The sequence below is a fragment of the Pempheris klunzingeri genome, chromosome 8 (genome assembly GCF_042242105.1).
Source record: "Pempheris klunzingeri isolate RE-2024b chromosome 8, fPemKlu1.hap1, whole genome shotgun sequence".
In the NCBI taxonomy this organism is placed as follows: domain Eukaryota; kingdom Metazoa; phylum Chordata; class Actinopteri; order Acropomatiformes; family Pempheridae; genus Pempheris; species Pempheris klunzingeri.
In genome coordinates, this window is record NC_092019.1 from 15511836 (window position 1) to 15528689 (window position 16854).

At 42.8% G+C, this 16854-nt stretch overlaps 2 protein-coding genes across 3 annotated transcripts; one reads left to right on the forward strand and one right to left on the reverse strand.

Annotated features, from left to right (window-relative positions):
- Window positions 1-21: 21 nt before the first annotated feature.
- Window positions 22-9070, reverse strand: tex10 (testis expressed 10). Its single transcript, XM_070835199.1, has 16 exons — window positions 8925-9070; window positions 8457-8648; window positions 8157-8344; window positions 7718-8044; window positions 7425-7628; window positions 7044-7296; window positions 6848-6960; window positions 6464-6711; window positions 6183-6318; window positions 5289-5458; window positions 4044-4221; window positions 2980-3202; window positions 1272-1352; window positions 935-1119; window positions 573-783; window positions 22-462 (listed from the first exon to the last, which is right to left on the reverse strand). Exons 2-16 carry the CDS (start codon window positions 8637-8639, stop codon window positions 334-336), a joined length of 2829 nt encoding a protein of 942 aa, XP_070691300.1. The 5' UTR covers window positions 8640-8648; window positions 8925-9070; the 3' UTR covers window positions 22-333.
- A 504-nt stretch (window positions 9071-9574) lies between these two features.
- Window positions 9575-16764, forward strand: LOC139205643 (uncharacterized). Of its 2 annotated transcripts, none has more exons than XM_070835919.1 (12): window positions 9575-9651; window positions 9873-9963; window positions 11414-11444; window positions 12534-12611; window positions 12702-12841; window positions 12931-13056; window positions 15101-15146; window positions 15244-15321; window positions 15416-15798; window positions 15902-16006; window positions 16163-16262; window positions 16428-16764. In XM_070835919.1, exons 2-12 carry the CDS (start codon window positions 9889-9891, stop codon window positions 16469-16471), a joined length of 1206 nt encoding a protein of 401 aa, XP_070692020.1. In that variant the 5' UTR covers window positions 9575-9651; window positions 9873-9888; the 3' UTR covers window positions 16472-16764. The 2 variants fall into 2 exon arrangements, with proteins under 2 accessions (XP_070692020.1, XP_070692021.1); XM_070835920.1 differs by having other exon boundaries at window positions 9578-9651; window positions 15244-15309.
- Window positions 16765-16854: the final 90 nt, after the last annotated feature.

The window sequence follows — 16854 nt, forward strand, 5'->3', positions numbered from 1 at the left end:
AACTTTTTTATTTTGTTTCTTTAATCAAAACTCATCAGATGCCACAGTAAGAACTGGACAACATTCAGCAACAACAACACTCCATAGAGGCAAAAGGAAGACAAACAATTACCAGACTAAGAATAAAGCAATAAAGCAGCAGCTTAAGACACAGAAAAAATGCTCTTAATACAAGAAAGTGGATTATTCACTGTCACTCAATAAAAACAACACTTCTTGACTGTAGTCCTGCCTTACGGTTTTGTTGTATGTACTCGTTTGTGAAAGTAGCTGTAAGATGTTTGAGTGGGTGAACTGACACAAACACCAGCTGCTGGTCTGGGGGTGCGTTGGTCAGTACATGTCTCGAAGGCCCAGGTTTCCTCGGCGAGCGGAAGAGCCATGAGCCACAGTGACAGTATAACAGTAGAGCAAGTCTGTCAACCACTGTTCCCTGCCTGTGGTCACACCGCGAGAATACCTCTGAAACACACACACACACACAGAAATCAGGTGAACAGCCTCCATTATCCAAACTGTATAAAAGCCTTAAAAATCGATCCCTGTGAATTTCATGTCTGAGCTGTGTTTACCGTGAGGTGTTGTATGATCTCTTGCAGCAGAGCAGCGTTGGCCAGCAGTTGATTGTGGAGCGGCGTGTGCTGCAGCAACATTGACAGGATCTGTCCGAGCTGTGGCAGCTCCTCCTCACTCAGATCTCCAACACGCAACAACTGCAGAACCATTCGCAGCAGCCGAGGAACAGTGCTCAGCGCTGACACACAAGCACCCCATATTGCCTCCCTGCAAAAAACATAAATAAAATTTGCCATAAATCTTAGTCACCTAATGCTGACGAACAGCTCACTACTGCTATTAAAGTAAAGATTGTATATCAACAGGAAACCATTTCCCAACACAGATCAGTTAAGGGTGGGACTCATTGGACACACACCTTTTGTGGTTGGTTTCGGCAGGTAACTCCTGCTGCAGGGTGATGAGCAGAGCCAGCAGGCTGAGGCAGCACTGAGACAAGAAGCGCAGCACAGGCTCAATGGGCAGGACGGACAGGTCCAGTAATCTGGACACTGCTCTGAGCAGCCCGGCCGCCATACTGTCGGGCACCACCCCTAACTTAGTCTGAGAGACACACACATAACATATGCAGGATGTGTATACAGTACCACGTTTAATAAAGACAAGCAGTCCAGGGGATAAGACAAGCATTATACCAAACGTGACTGAGAGTTCTTCAGTGTAATTTTCCAGCTTTAATGGAAACGGTTTCTTACCAGGTATTTGCAAATGCCATTTTGCAAAATGTCAAAGCACTGAGACTTTGAACCCAGCGTTTCCAGACAGTGGCAGATTTCCTAAGAATAAAACAGTTAAGTTAATACAAAATAATTTTATATAAAACGTATCATACATGTGCTTTTTCCACGAAATTCCTTCATTGATGTACTTCTTACAAAAAAGTATGATAGACAATTCTAATTTTAGCAATTCAAAGTAACTACAGTGAACGGATGTTTTTAGTTGGAAGATCTGAAAGGTTTTCTGGTCCAATTTTATGCTGAAATCTTTTATCATCTTTTGCAGTGGACTAGAAAGAAAATATCACAGAGGGGAACTAAACAATGTCTGATGCCATTTCTTAAGGCTACTGGAATTGTGATGATTAAAAAAAGAATTCTATTTTTTTTTTTTACAATGTCTTTATCAAATAATGTACAATTTTATGTCAAAAATTTCTGTCACCATTTCTGAGATAGTTCATTCATATACTGTCATAAAGTAACAGATATATTGACGCAAACCCTGCTATTGAAGTTTGGATGTGTAATGTCAGGTAATGAGAGCTGATACACGGGAAAATACAACAATCTTCTTAAACAATGTTGATGAAAAATGATGGCAGGACGGTGATAGAAACAGCAGTAATGTTATTACTGAGACAATTAAGGAGCAAATTCAGGAAAAATGTCTGTCTCAATCAGATCTAACCTACATTTACTGTATCAGACTGTAGATCAGTATTTCTACATTCCTGTCTGGATAAAGTGAGGCCTTTATGTCATTGCGCCTTTACAAAGGGTCACCACACATCATCTCAATTTCATTCTTGCCGGGATTGGACACGAAGTGGGTTTCAGGCTTGAGAAGCTGCCACAAACTTTTTAAAAGTGAAAAATAAGGCTGAGCTTTTCCTCATTAACCTCAAATCAAATTTCTCATTAGTTTTTATCAAATTGAGGCATGCGTGCGTGCTGAAGTGCAGGATTGAGAGCGAGCCAGTGTGTGTCAGAACGGTGCACCTGTTGGCATTCTCACCGTCATTAAAAACAATCTCGTCTCATTAGTCAAAACAGAGTTGACACAGTCCGTCCCTTAACGCTGCCCCCCTCCCCCCCAACACTGTGTGTCCCCTCCTTCTTCCTTCCCGCCACTTGCCTGTGATTGACTCAGACAGGGAGATGAGAGAGGCAGGATCTGAGGGCTTAATTGAGGAGCTGAATTAGTGATTATAAGGCCCCCACTTGCTCACACACTCACACACACTTGCCCCAGGGCATAGTTATGTTAACTGTAATTTCTGTGCAGAAATGTCACACTCCCATCATGCCATGGGCTCTCATTAGCATTTGTGCATATCCGCTATGCCCGATAACCACGTATCTCCAACCTGCGCAACGCGATAAAGGTTCCCCTCTCAGCCGGAGTGCCACGATAAAGCTTCCACCCTCTGAGCTCCATATGAGAGACAGAGAGGGACCAGGGGGGACTGAGAGACCACATCTGTGTCCAGAATATCAACACTTTTCAATTTTCAAAACAATGGATTATCTTCCTCTTCCCTCACCTCCTAATCTCTGTCCCTTCTAGATTCATTTTCAATGTTGCGTCCAAGTGTTTCTGATTGGCAGCAGCTTTCGTAAGAGTTAGGATGCACGTGAGGTTTGAGGTTATTGCAGAAAACATGGTGTGCAGTGAACGCACCTCAACAACATCCCAGTGGTGGGTGAAGTGCTCCAGTGGGGTAGGGTAGAGGCTGAGGGGTGAGAGAGGGGAGGGAGGCAGGGCACTCTCGTCGCCGGACTCCTGCAGGGAGGCGAGCCTGTCGGACGAGAAGCCCGTCAGGGTGGAAAACAGGAAACTGATGTAGTCCACGTCCTGCAGAGCCGCTTCCTGGCTCCCAACCGACCAGCCACTCAGAGACGACCTGGAGAACGTAACAAATGAATACGTTATACAATTATTTGGGTCAAAAACAGCATTAAACAAAGCTGGAAAGCCAAATCTGCGTTTTTTAAAACTTAAAAATGTTATACTTTTCAGACACACCACTTTCGAAAAAGAATTTCCTGCTTATATATCCCTTATCACACCTCTTTAAACTCTTCATGATGCCGTGTTTTTTTTTTTTTTTTTGAGGATAGCAGTGCACAGAGATGCTGTTGTAAAAAACTCTTCCTTGTCTTTAGGGGAGATAGATTTCTAACAGTCGGAAATGTGAGTGAATAACAAGTGTGTTTTGTGAAGCCTGGGAGGCACATGCAGACCGAACTGTCTTCTCAATACTCCATGACGGCTCTACATTCCAGCCTCCCAAAGAGCTCTTTGTATTATACCCATTACACACACATCACATCCCATATAAAGTCAGCACTCTCTCCACTCAAAATTTGTATATTGCAGCCCCACTGACACAAGCAAAAGGTCAGGCACACAAATGCCCACACACACGCACATACGCACACACCATTACAGGGAAAGGTAAGCTGTGTAATAATATTAAAAAATGCTTTTATTATAACCAGTAAGTTGAATATCAAATAAACAGGGCATCCACATCAGCACCTGTCAACGGGCAGGTAAGATAAGGGAATTCAGGAATTCAACTGAGAAAGCGCAATACTGCCATCTAAAGGTAGAAAGAGTGCTCTGAGCGTCCAACACTATTACCTGATAGATTTTTGACTGCACAGGAATGCCCTCACAGTTTAACCTATTTCCTCAATAAATTGAGTTCACATGGGCTCTATAGGGGTTTTCAGGCTCACCTAAGGTGTACAATACGAATAAGAGAGGCAGCGAGGCCAGCAGAGATCCGTCCCGTAGTGCAGCAGCAGCTCAGATTGGCCAGAAGAGGGTGAGACATCTTGGGTAGGAAGTAGAGCAGCTGCACCAGTCGTTGCTGGGACTCTGCTGGTAACAACACCACAGCTCCTTCCTGTGGATCTTCATACACACACATACAAACACAGACACGCACTTCACATGTAATTAAGTAGAGACACCAATACACTACACCCTCTGGGGATATAACATGAAGCTCTATTAAGAAAATGACAGTGATACCAGGAAAGCTAGACTATGTTTGGAGTAGTAAAAGGGAGACAGACGGACCACATAGCCACAAGAGCGACGGCTCAGATAATGTGTGTGTGTGTGGTGTTCTGTCTGTCTCTGACGCACATGCTGATGTCAGAAGCCCTCAGACAAAAGGAGTCTTGTGATGGTGAAATGCTGGCTCTGCGGCAGTTTCTATCTCAGCGCTGACCCCCAAGCCCTCTCCCTCCTCCCCCTCCCCTAGCCCCCTCTGAAACACACCAGCTTAACTATCTGACCATCCTCAGAGCAGTGGATGTGGTCTCATTACCGCTTTCCACCTCTGGTTAAAGTTCAGTTTCACAAAGTTGGCTTGGGTGGAAAATATGGAGTTACACCACCTCCTAGGGGAACTATGGTGCAATTCTCATGGCTTAGCAACATTTTTCTCGCAATCTAACAATTATTACTGCATTGAAATGTTTATGCAGAAGAAAATGTTAAAATGTATTTTACACATGTACATTCACATTTATTTTTCCATTCATTAACTGGAAATAAGAAACATCTAAAACAGAGAACTTGCTTTTACTGCATCTTCCTTGAATTAAACATTCATAAATTGGATGAACTTGATACTTGGCAGCAATTGTATTTAATAAGTCAATAAATAAAGAGCAAGACCACTCCCTAGTCCCCAAGATTAATCCGGCTGTCTTTGGGCTGAAAGTTTTTAACTTTGATCACACTGTAATCAATCCTGCCACATCAGGTATTTGCCAGTTGATGGAAAACACCTGATGGGCCATCGCTGACTGGGGTGTGTCCAGGGGTGCAACATGTTTGAAATCACAAAGATCAGAGTTGGTGACAACGAAACATTGTTGCTATATAAATCTGATCATTATGTCTTACATCAATAATTAGCCTCTATGATCTCTGTTTCTTTGTCTCCCTCTCAAACTGAGTGTGCCTACCGTAGAGTCTGCAGGCGTGTGCTTGTAGACTGGCGAGCAGCTCTTTGTTTCCTCGGGAGGCGGCTGCCTGGATGGCCAGGATAAGTCGTGCAGAGAGAGCAGGGTTACGATGGCCAAGCTGGGACAACTGAACAGGAAGAGATGCCAGCCAACGATACAGCACTCTGCTCCTTCAGACAGACAAGGGGAGAGATAACATACAGAGATGCACATGAGCTAAATGCAGACAGTGTGTCTGGCTATAATATAAGGCACAATAGAAGAATTTTCGTTTGGGCCTCAATGGACCAAGTCTGTGTCTAAGTGACCGTGCAAATCTGGTCTTGTATGCTTGTAGGCCTAAAACATAAATTAAGAGGATTAGAACATTGTGCTCTACTTCCTTTACAAGCACAAATAAGAAATATTAGTTTCAGGAAGTATACAGTCCTAAATAATTTAGCTTGAGTAAGACCTTATTTCATGTGGACTCTACAACACATGATCACCACAGATGTTCCCTGTACTTGCACTGGATAAACAAACTGCTCCCTAAACAGTCACCTGTCTGTAAATTTTTTTAAACTGGAAAAAACGCTGTGGGTGTTGTGAAAATGTAAATTTTTTCAAAAAACACCACAAAACCCCAATTGGTTTCAAAATAAATTCTCTGTAATGAATATGACAAACAGTTTCATAATCATGCTTCGTTTTATATCTACAATGTATAGTTTTAATAATTGCTAACATGGTTTGGGAGTTTCGGGGGGCAGTGAATTTTTACATTCACCTGCTTGGATTCGACTAAAATTCTGCACTAAAACGGAGACGTGGGCTGCCTGTGCAATTGCATGCTGTTGTGCAAGTCGAGCTGTGGTTATGCTATGTACAGGAACTGCACCTGTTGAAAGTTACCTCGCTATGTGTGTGTGTCCTTGCTCCTGCAGGTATAGTTTACTGTAGAAAGACAGCAGCAGAGATCGTGTCTGTAGCGTCAGGTGCCTCTGCTTATAGTAGACATATACAGCTGCCATCAGGTCCTCCGTCACTGCTGCACAAACACAAACACATGTACAGATATTAAAGTCAAAATAACTGAGAATTAAAAATGTCTTCTGGTGTGTGGCTCATATTGCCTTTGTTAATAACACTGAACTCTTATTATTGAACTTGTGCTTTTGTGTTTACTTGCTTACTTTTGCTCCTCTGTGTGAGCACCATCTTCCACACAGTGCCCAGCAACATGTGAAGCTGCTTGTAACTCAGTTTCACTCCGCTGCTCAGAGTGTCTCGTACAAACGTCCTCAGAGGTGTCAGCCAGTCTCCGTCCGTCTCTCGACCGAGTCCTTGCCTCTGACTGAGGGACACCATGACCTGGCAAAGTGTGATGTTTAGGGCCAGAGGCTCCACTGTCAGTCCTGGGACGGCTGCAGTCTGCTTACTCCTAAAGGAAGGGCGATGTAATTATAGTGATTACTACCAGTTTAGGCCTTCAGAAAAGAAACTATCTTCTGCATAACAATGTTTAACTTCACATTAATAAAAGGGAGAGGGATTGGTGTTTGCCTGATATTCCTTACCTTTTGAGATCAACCTTCTTTTTATGTTTCGGTGTGTCCCGAGCACCATAGGGAAAGTGTTTCATGAAGTGCTGCTTAAAGTCTCCCAGGTATTCTTTAATGAACCATGCATCCTACACAAGACATTTTTAGTAAACAATTGCTTGTACAAAAAAAAAAAAACTACTGTGTGACATTTGTGCACTCCTTATCTCACCAGTGCAGCCTGGTGCTCCTGCTGTGGTGCCAGTTTTCTCAGCAGCTGCAGAATAGACAACACCTGGAACATGACTGACATGGCATCTGGGGTGAGCAGGTGAGCGCCCTCAGTGTTGTTCCAGGGACAGTCACTGGTGCTGGCTTCTACCCACACTTCTAGCAGGAGAGGCACCAGTGTGGCTGCAAAGCTCTGAACAGCCTCGGCTGAGTCCAGACCCTCACCCACTGCTGGTCCAGGGTCCACCTCCGGTCTGTGGAGTACAGAATATGTTAGAACAAGACATCCGATTGTTTATATTCGCATGAAACAAGGTTAAATATTATTAATTAGTTATGGCATATGTTCATAGATTTGACATTGGAGTTTGTGGTATTGTACCTGAGTCTAAAGGTGGAACGTGGAGTTGGTTTGGCCCCAGAATGCTCATACACCTTAACTCCAACTTTGCTGTAGGTCAGCTCTTCAAAGTTGAGATCCAGAGGTGTAAGCTTGCCCTCTCCACTGGAGCCAAACACTCCCTCAAAAATATCACTTTCCTCCACTGGTCTCTCCTCAACTACTGCCTGCAAAAAGCGTCCAAGCCTAAAATTATAGGTGACACAAAACAATGGGTTAGCAGCTATAATTCCAATTTAAATTTTCCAGAATCTGTGTGCAAATGGCACCCATACCTGAGGAGCACAGAGAGCCGCCACTGCTGACTAGTTACAGCCCTGCTAGGGTTGATTGAAAGAGCCCAAGTCCGTCCCTTAACATCCTGGGCTTTTTTAGCTCCCCCACTGCTTTGTCTGTGAGAGATCAACTCCAGGAAGTTAGTGAGGAGTACTGCAGGCCGCGCTGCTAGCAGAGCAGGGTAGTGTTCCAGCAACACATCAAGGACCTTCATGGCGTCTTCCTGGATGCCTGTCTCGATGTGGGTCATGGCACAAGACAGGTGGGCACTGAGGAGAGGGAAAAATGGAGCCACTCTTTCTGCCGGCACAGACTGTGCAATAAACCTGGAGACAGAGCACAATGTTATAGTTTAACCCATGATATTTAGGAAAGAAACAAAAACCACGTGTATTTTAATGGATGTGCTGTACTTCTGTATCAAGTTGCTTTACTAACCTTAGCACACGTGTAGCTGCCACACGAACATTGCCATCCTTGTCTGTGAAAACCGCTGCCACTTCAGAAAGCAAGCGAGAAAGATGCTGTTCTAACAGAGAGGGATTGAGGGACAGCAACTCTCTCAAACCCAACAAGGCACTGTGCTTCACATTGGCGTTGTAATGGTGGAGCTGAGACAGGAGGTCCTAGTGAGGCAGGAGGAAAGGGAGAGAAAGCAGACAAATTGTAATATTCCAGAGCTGATTTTGAAGTGAAAGCATGCTGCTGACATGTGAAATACATTTATAAAGAACTTACACTGATGCCAAGCTGTCTGTGTGTGGTGGGGCCACTTGTGTCTCTCTTCAGCTGTTCAGATAGATGGATTCCCTTTGAGCGGAAGTTGGTGTTAGTGGCATTATCAGCTTTGGGCTTCGTCTTTCCAACCTTCAACTTGACCTTTTGGAAGTCATCCTGTCTCTTCTTCTTCTTGGACTTCATCTCTGCAGTCTATACTGCTGTCTGTGAATTGATTGCATTGATTTCAATAAGAGCCATACTGAGCTCTGGCATGCGTTTGAACTGGCAATATATCACACATTTTGCAGCACAAACAGTGAAAATTTCCCACTTTTTGCTCTGATAAGTCAGATTATGGCAGCATTTAAATCGATAACAAGACAGCTGCGCCCATAGTAACGTCAGTATAGTTAAATAGCTAGTAGCTAACTATCTCGTACCCTGGTTCAACACCATGTAGGACACTTTTTATTTTACTTAACTCACCACAGACAAAAATCTCGTCTATTACCGTCAGAGGTAAACGCGACCTCAAACACTTACTCAATGGCTACAGATATAAAGCAGCCCCTCAGCTCACAATTATCAATTCATACAAGAAGAAAAATTATTCTGTATTCAATCTCGTGCTGATGCACTGGGTCCTCTTACTTTGAGTCTACATGTTTACAAAGACTCGTTAGATGTGTAGAGCTCAGCGGCTGCGGGGTCTACGCGGTAAAACGGCAAAGACTGGGATCCTGTAGACATTTTCACGATATCTGAACAATGACAACTGTAATTGAAATAAATAGAAAACAAAATGTGTCCCCAAGTGTGCCGCAAAATATCAACGTTTTCAATACCTGTTTGGATTTTGCTCCGGCAAAGTATTGCGGTAAACGCCGGCGTTAAAAACAAACCTACTGCATGGTTGTCCGTAAAGAGTGCCTGAGAAATATTCGCACATTAATTTCTAATGCCAGATAATGGTGGATTGAGCGTAATGAATTTTCATTTAGCTGTATTATGAGAGTCATTGTGTTTTTATTATAAAGAGTAGAAATAAAATAACGTCATTTTTTGTCTTTTTTAAACTGGCGATAGCTGCGCCGCCCATCCTCATTGGAGCCTCGTCGGCGTCGTGTTTCTTTATATCGCAGCCTCTCTATTCTCCCGACCTTGTGTTTGGAGGGACTTACATTTTATATTCATATATATTCGGGTAAATAAGGTAATACATCATACTGTTTAACTGGTGGACATACTTTGGGTGTATGGTGTTTGGACTTATTTGGAGATGTTTTCCGTAATATGGTCTAAAACTGGTCTAATGTGAGACAAAGTGGGCCTTTGATGATTGCAACTCAAAAACCACTAATGAGAGCATGTTTCTGTGTTGCTCGGCCTTTGAATGAGTTTTGATACGTTTTTACTTTTCTTGTTGTCCCACAGTGGAGACTCTGAGGAAATGGAGGCTCGTGCTCCGGTTAACCAGCCACCGCCGAAAAATGGGCCGCAGGCGAATTTTAAGAGAATTATCAAGGTAAGTATCACACTCAGACTGCTCGTGGACACCACATGGACAATATATGCACCACTAAAAAAACATTACAATGAGTGCAGCTACACTCGTATGCCCTCGCATGTATGATGTCGGTCTCACGAAGGTGCACGTTGCACACTGGCTGTTGTGGTGCCTGAAGAAGAGCCAGACGGAAGATGGACTTGGCGCCAGCCGGTGTGCTCTCAGGCTGGGTTGTGTTTGTGAAGACCCCGTTTAGTGGTCTGGGCCTCACGTCTGTGGCCTGTTATCACTGTTGGGGGTTGAAATTAGTTTTTTGGCACCACTTTTTTTTTTGTTGCAAAGTCCAGTTCGTCGGCCTCACAATGCAAACATTTCTTCAATGTTCTGAAACTGCAGTACGTTTTCACTTCCTCCCGGTTTGGACATTGACTATCGTGTGTGATCTTGCCTTGGTTCCCTGAACCAATATCAGATGGCAGATTACTCGGTTTTTACTTATGGCTTCTGTCTCGCTCAAAGCCAAAAAGGCCTAATGTTCAGCAGAGCTCAGTGTTTTCAAAGCAGTTACTTGCATTGTTAGATAAGATGTAAATAATCTGCACTGATTTCACACACCAATGAAATTCAGTGCAAGAACTCACACTGTTGAACTCTGACTTTTCTCTTTAAGTTCATTCATGGAACACTCAAGAGACTTAAAATTTACATTTAGATATTTAACTTTTACGAGCTACATGCAGCACTTTGAATTTCCCTTATATTTGGCTGCTTGTTTCTGTCTACCGTGTCCTTGTTTTTCACAAGGCTTGAAGAAAGGGTGTGTTTGGAGCATGTTTAGGTGCCCTCAGCCCAAGTGGTTGCCAAAGTATGGCAGGAACTACCTTCATACTTTTATAGAGCTTATGATTCAAACTAATATCCCTCTCCGCTTTGCTCTTCCTGGAAAGAGGATGAACGTTTGTTTAGTTACCACATCATTTTGTTTGGGGTTTTCATCTGTTTAACTTAGATTCAGGGCTCCCAACTCTCCACACTGGGTGCGAGGCCACAATGCACAGTGGTAGAAGAGCGAAGACTTGGTGCGACATCTCGGTTTCATTCTCCTGGGAAAATTGAGGTCTTGACCTCACTGTGGCCACTCTAGACATATTTGCACATTGAACTTTTTTTGTGTGTTTTTGTCTTTATTTAGTGTATCAACTGTCCTCTCTATTAAACAACTAATGAAGTGTTTCTGTTCTACATTCTCATTTAATGAGAATTTAGATAGATGATTTATACCCTCGTCTCTGTGACTGTCGCTGCTTAATGCAGGGATCATGGAGAATGAGGGGAAAATAATGGCTCTATGACACATATAGTGTGGCGGACATGGACGAGGAGTTCAGTCCTCTGCTAAGTGTCACCCTGTCACTAATGCCTGTATGTGTCTCTCTCCTTCATGTGGGTTTATTCCCTCCATTGACAGAGAAAGCAGCCGCAGCATTCTGCTGATATAGGTAAGTCCTTTATCCACAGTGCCACTGCTGAGAGTCGAAGCTTGAGATCTTGATTTCCTTGCTTCATGCCATGGGTGGTGAGATGTTCACTGCTCTTTCAAACTCTCAGAGATGGAGGCTGTTGTGATGCAACCATAGTTTTGGTCTCTGGATATCAGTGTTTGTCACTGCAGAAACTCTTGCAAAACTTTTTCCAGTATCTCGCCATGAGATTCCTATTAAGAAAATCCAATTTTCACATTAAGATGTTTTTTGAAAATATACTGAACAATTTTAGAAATGCCAACTCAGTCTCCTGAAATGTTGCTACATTGAAAACTGACACCATAAATGCCATTAGTACATAGAGACACCCACTAATGGTCTCAAAACTGTGAGACATACAGCGATACAACCATTCATCTGCAATGGTTGAAGTGCACTTTTTGTGCCACGGTGTTTGTGTAAACACTTTTTTTTTTTCCCCGTAAAATATTTTTAACACTGCTGAATGCAGTAGTGATTTTTTTTTTTTTAATTGCCATGCTACACTGGCTTGAGTGATGATGTGTCGTATTACATTATTTCTTAATCTCATTAAATCTGAGCCGCTTACCAGAGTATTTTGAATTATGCAGTGACTTTATCCTGCATTTGCAGTAGGAATGCTTCATTAGTGCAACCCAGGAGTGATACTCCTGAGGTTTGGCACATTGAGAAGCATTGTATCATGGGTGCTGGTGTCCTGCAGCCCATCATGGGCCTAAATGGGGGTTAAACAAGAACTGCTGTTCGTGTACTTCCCCCAGGTTTCAAAAGCACACATGAGGAGTTTGGGTTTCTAATGGTTGTTCAGTTAGTAAAGACAGAATTAAAATCATTGGTCATCAGACACTGCAGGTAGTTTATGAACACAACAGACCATCTTAACCTCAGTGTCTTCTTTACTATGATTACAGGTTTCAGATTCTCTATGATCCTCCGAAATTTACAACATAGTGGCTCGCTGGACTAGTTCGTTGGACATGAACCTTCTTGTCTTACTTGTTTATCGGTTGTGAACCATTATAAAGCTTTTGTTTTGCGCTGACCACTGTTTTGTTTTCCCAGTGTTCACCAAAGGGGCATCTATCCAGACCATTCCCTCTTTTAGCAAACTGTTAAAGGGGGTCACAGAGTGCATCATTGGTAAGAAGATGAGCTATTTTCCTCACATACGTTTACTTGACCTCCTCCTCTTCCTGCAAGGCGTAATCATTGATCATCACATGTCTACAGGTCTTCAGTATGTGTGGGAGTACCGCAGCCCCAGTAAATCTGTCCCACCGCACTACCAGTGCAAACTCTGTGCTGTCTCGCGCTTGCAGCATGATATGCTTGCCCATGTGAAAGGCTGGAAACACAGCTACAGATACTTGGTGAGTATTGTTGGTTTCTTAGTCTGCCTCAAAGGCACATTACAAGATTTTTGTAATAATATTTGTGTATTTCTCTGCCTTGTGCTCAGAAAAAAGTCCACCCTGACAAGATCACCTATGAAGAGGAAGAGGCCGTCAAAGACCCTGCTGTAAGGAAGGCAATTAAAGAAGTTGCAGCTGGTGTTGAGAAGACTGAGGGAAGGGGACAACTCAAGGTCAGAGTCAGGCCTATATCACTGCAGAAGTGCCACAAAAGTATTATTTTTATCCTATCCTTGATTTTATTTTTATTTTTTTATAATGACTATTGGAAATTAATGTCTGTGTTAAGGGCATGTGTTTGTTGCTGCAAGAACTGGTGAGAAGATTTTCATCACTGTCATGGACTTCCAAATGTAGCCACTCTTGCTAGTTTCGCCAGCGTTGCCGACTTTGCTTTTAATCAAGGTGGGCGGCTCTGGCTCAGGTAGAGTGGGTCATCCCTCAATTGGAAGGTCGATCCCCGGCTTCCGGTTCTGCTTCCATCAAAGATGGCAGCCTAGAACGCGGTTTCCTCCGACAAAACTCAAATAGACTGTATCACGTTATTTTATAACTCCCATGAGGAAAACACACTATGATAATGGCAATTCTCAGTGTTGGAGGAATTGTGGATTCAATTCAATTTATTTGTATAGCCCAATATCACAACAGAGTGTCTCACAGTGCTTTACAAAGTTCACTGAAATAAACAAGTGTAAGCGAACAAACAATCTAATAAAGAGTCCAGCAGTCGATGAGGCCAATGGATCAGTCCGAGGCATCACCTGCCCTTTATGACCCTCCTTCTTCGGGAAGGAAAAACTCAAAAAACCCAGTGGGAAAAGAGAAACCTCCGGGAGCACCACAGTGAAGGAGAGATCCAGCTCCCAAGGACGGACAGGCTGTAGCCTTGGACAGACGCACATCCATTGGCTGATGGAGAACCAGGACCAGGATCCATAGGAACCAGGGAACCACATCAGCAGGACCAGGACCCACAGGAACCAGAGAACCACATCATGGATGTCAAGCCGCAGACCACTACCATGTTTTTTTTTGGGACTGCCAGAACATACAGAGCTACTGGAGGGACATACAAGTGGCACTTCAGACCATTCTGAAGACCATTGTACCATTCGATTTTGAAAGTTATGTACTTAGGATATATCTCTCCAGAAGACCCACAATAAACTGGATTGACGTAACAATGGAGATTTATAGGATGGAAAAGATTTTAAATTTAAAGATGGATGTTTTCACACGACACTGGGAAAACTGGGCGCAATATGTCAAAACACAGATTTTGTTTAGGTAGTGAACTGAGGGAATGTCTACAGACCCACTTAAATGCCCTCCCTCATCTTTGTGCTCCCTTCAAGGCCCGAGCACTTTAAACAAACTTAAGTGCAACACTACTTTGCTGCAGGTATTCTGATTTAACTTCCATATTAGATGATCCTCTCCCTGGTTGTACATAGTTATGTTCCTTTTCCCCCCTGTTTGTTGTTTTTTGTTGAAAAGGGAATGAAAATCTGAGAGATAATTATAAATGGAAATAAGACTATGAGAAGGCATTCCTGGTACAAGATAGCTTTTTCTTTCTCTTGTTGTATATTGTTTTGTATACATGACTCTGTACCATGTTTTATTCTTATACTGCCATGTCAATTTTTCTCACAGTGAGAAGTGAAATAAAAACTTGAATGTTAAAAAAAGAAGAGAAAAAAAAAGGAAGGTCGATCCCCTGTGAGTCAGCATGTCAAAGTGAACACTGAACCCCAGCTTGCTCCTGAAGCATAGCTTCAGTGCGTGAATGAACATGAAAGAATAGTCTCCTCCAACTTAGGTTCCTCCTGAATGAATGGTGTGTGAATGAGGATGTAATGTAAAGGAGCTTTGAGTAGTCGAAATGACTAGAAAGGCGCTTTACAAATACAGACCATTTACTATTTAATTTTCCAACGCAAAGATTGTAAGGTAATCAGTAGAATTCTCCCATTTAAATTGTTAATCAAGTCAGGAATGCATAATTGTTGGTATTTATAGGTTTGCCTTGGCTGAGCCAGACAACTTCTCCTAGACCAAGCTGTCATTGTGTCATTCAAATGAATGTGGCAGTTTTTTTTTGGTTATATTCGGCACTTAAAAATGCCCTATGTTTGTGTTTGAACAGTGGGTTTATATATTTTCTACAATATGATTACTGATGACATTTTTCTGTTCCTGTTTGGCTTTTAGGTGATTTTGAGGGAGCCCTTTGAAGTACTTGCTTTTAAAGGACTTCGTAAGTTACTCTGCTATGATCAAGTTTTGTAGTAAAGGATTTCCTGTTGGTTGTTTACCTGTGTTGTGCATGTCTTACAACCTTTGCTCTCTCACAGGTTCTGCTATCCCTAAAGTTATGCCTCCACCAGCACCAGGGATGGGACTACAGGGACCACCCTTTGGTGAGCCATTTGGTAATGGAACCACAATCTGTGTAACAGTGTACAAGTAGGCCCCTTTTCTCTTGTATTACTGTATTGAAATGAAATGAAAACCTCTCTCTCATAGGTCCCAGGTTTTCTGACCCGAGGTTTCCAGGGGAATTTCCTCCTCAGGATGGTCCTTTCTTTGACTGCCCAGCGGGAGAATATGGGGACCCCAGCTTTGGAGACTACTCAAGCAGACAAAATGTCAATGACTCCTGTATGGATCGAAGGCCTTTCCCAGATGATATGGGGTATAACCCAACAGGAGACGGATTTGGACCAGGTAGTGGAAGAGATGGCTATGGAAGGAGTAGACGACTGGATGCAATCCCAAGCAGAATGTATCCTGATGATTACCGGAGCAGTGCAACAGACAGACCAATGGACATGCCAATGGAGAGGCAGGGCTTGGTGGGAACAGCTCCAGAAAGTGGCAACCAACCTAATGCGCTACTCGCGTACCTGGTACGTGTCTCTCACAATAGGCTCCTCAACAAAACTGTTTATGGTATATTGTTTAACTATTCTTATTCAAACACACAGTAACTTGTAAAAATCTATTTTCTAGGATACTTTCCGGATAGAGAACGAGAGTGATGCACAGCTCGTGCTGAAGGTGACACAGAAACTAACAGATTTGCTAATGGAGTACAGACTGAGGAACGTATCGGCGGTATGGAGCTTTTTTTCCCCACTAAAAATCCATCCTGTTCTCATATTTTGGCAATAAATCATTAAGTCCAATCTGAAATCTGTTCAGATTTTTCAATTTCATTATGATCTAAAACAATTATTTGGCAACATGCTCTGTCTCTGCTTCCTCCTCTAGGGGTCTAGTTTGAGCAGCTTGTCAATGAGCTCCACAAGCTTTAGCTCCACACCATCCAGACTGCCAAGCAGTATTGACCGATACTCAAGTAGTCTCTCAGGTATAGAAGCACCAAGTCCCCATCAGCCTTTCAATTTGGTCAGTCCTGTAATGATATCTGTTGATTGGAAGACCAATGAAATTCCTGCTGTTCACACTTTAAATAACACTGAGTGAAGTATCTTTCTTTGCGCTGAACTTTTGCTGTTGTGTTGTCTCTCTGCAGGTCCATCTAGGTACTCTGATGGTCCATCCCGGTATTACAAATGACAACCACATCACAACACCTCGATCTTCTCATTTGCCCTATGTGCGCATCTGTCACGACTGTCCAGGAGTTGAAGCCTTTGTGTAAATTTGTATGCTTCTAGTCTTTTTTTTTTTTTTTTTTTTTTCTTGCTACCCGACTTCTTTTTTAATGTTTGACTTCTTTAGAAGATTTATAACATGGAAAACTTTTCACAAAATGACTTGTGCATGTTTTCAGCAGCTTTAACTGTTAAGTGTATGACCACTGTTAATTTCCCATGGTCCAGTTTTATTAAAAGTACTGGAGTAACTGACATGTTTTTAAATGTGAAATCCATCCTTTCAGACGTGACTGCAGTTAAAGCATTTCCTTTAAAAATATGTTCATTTCCCATACTACGTGG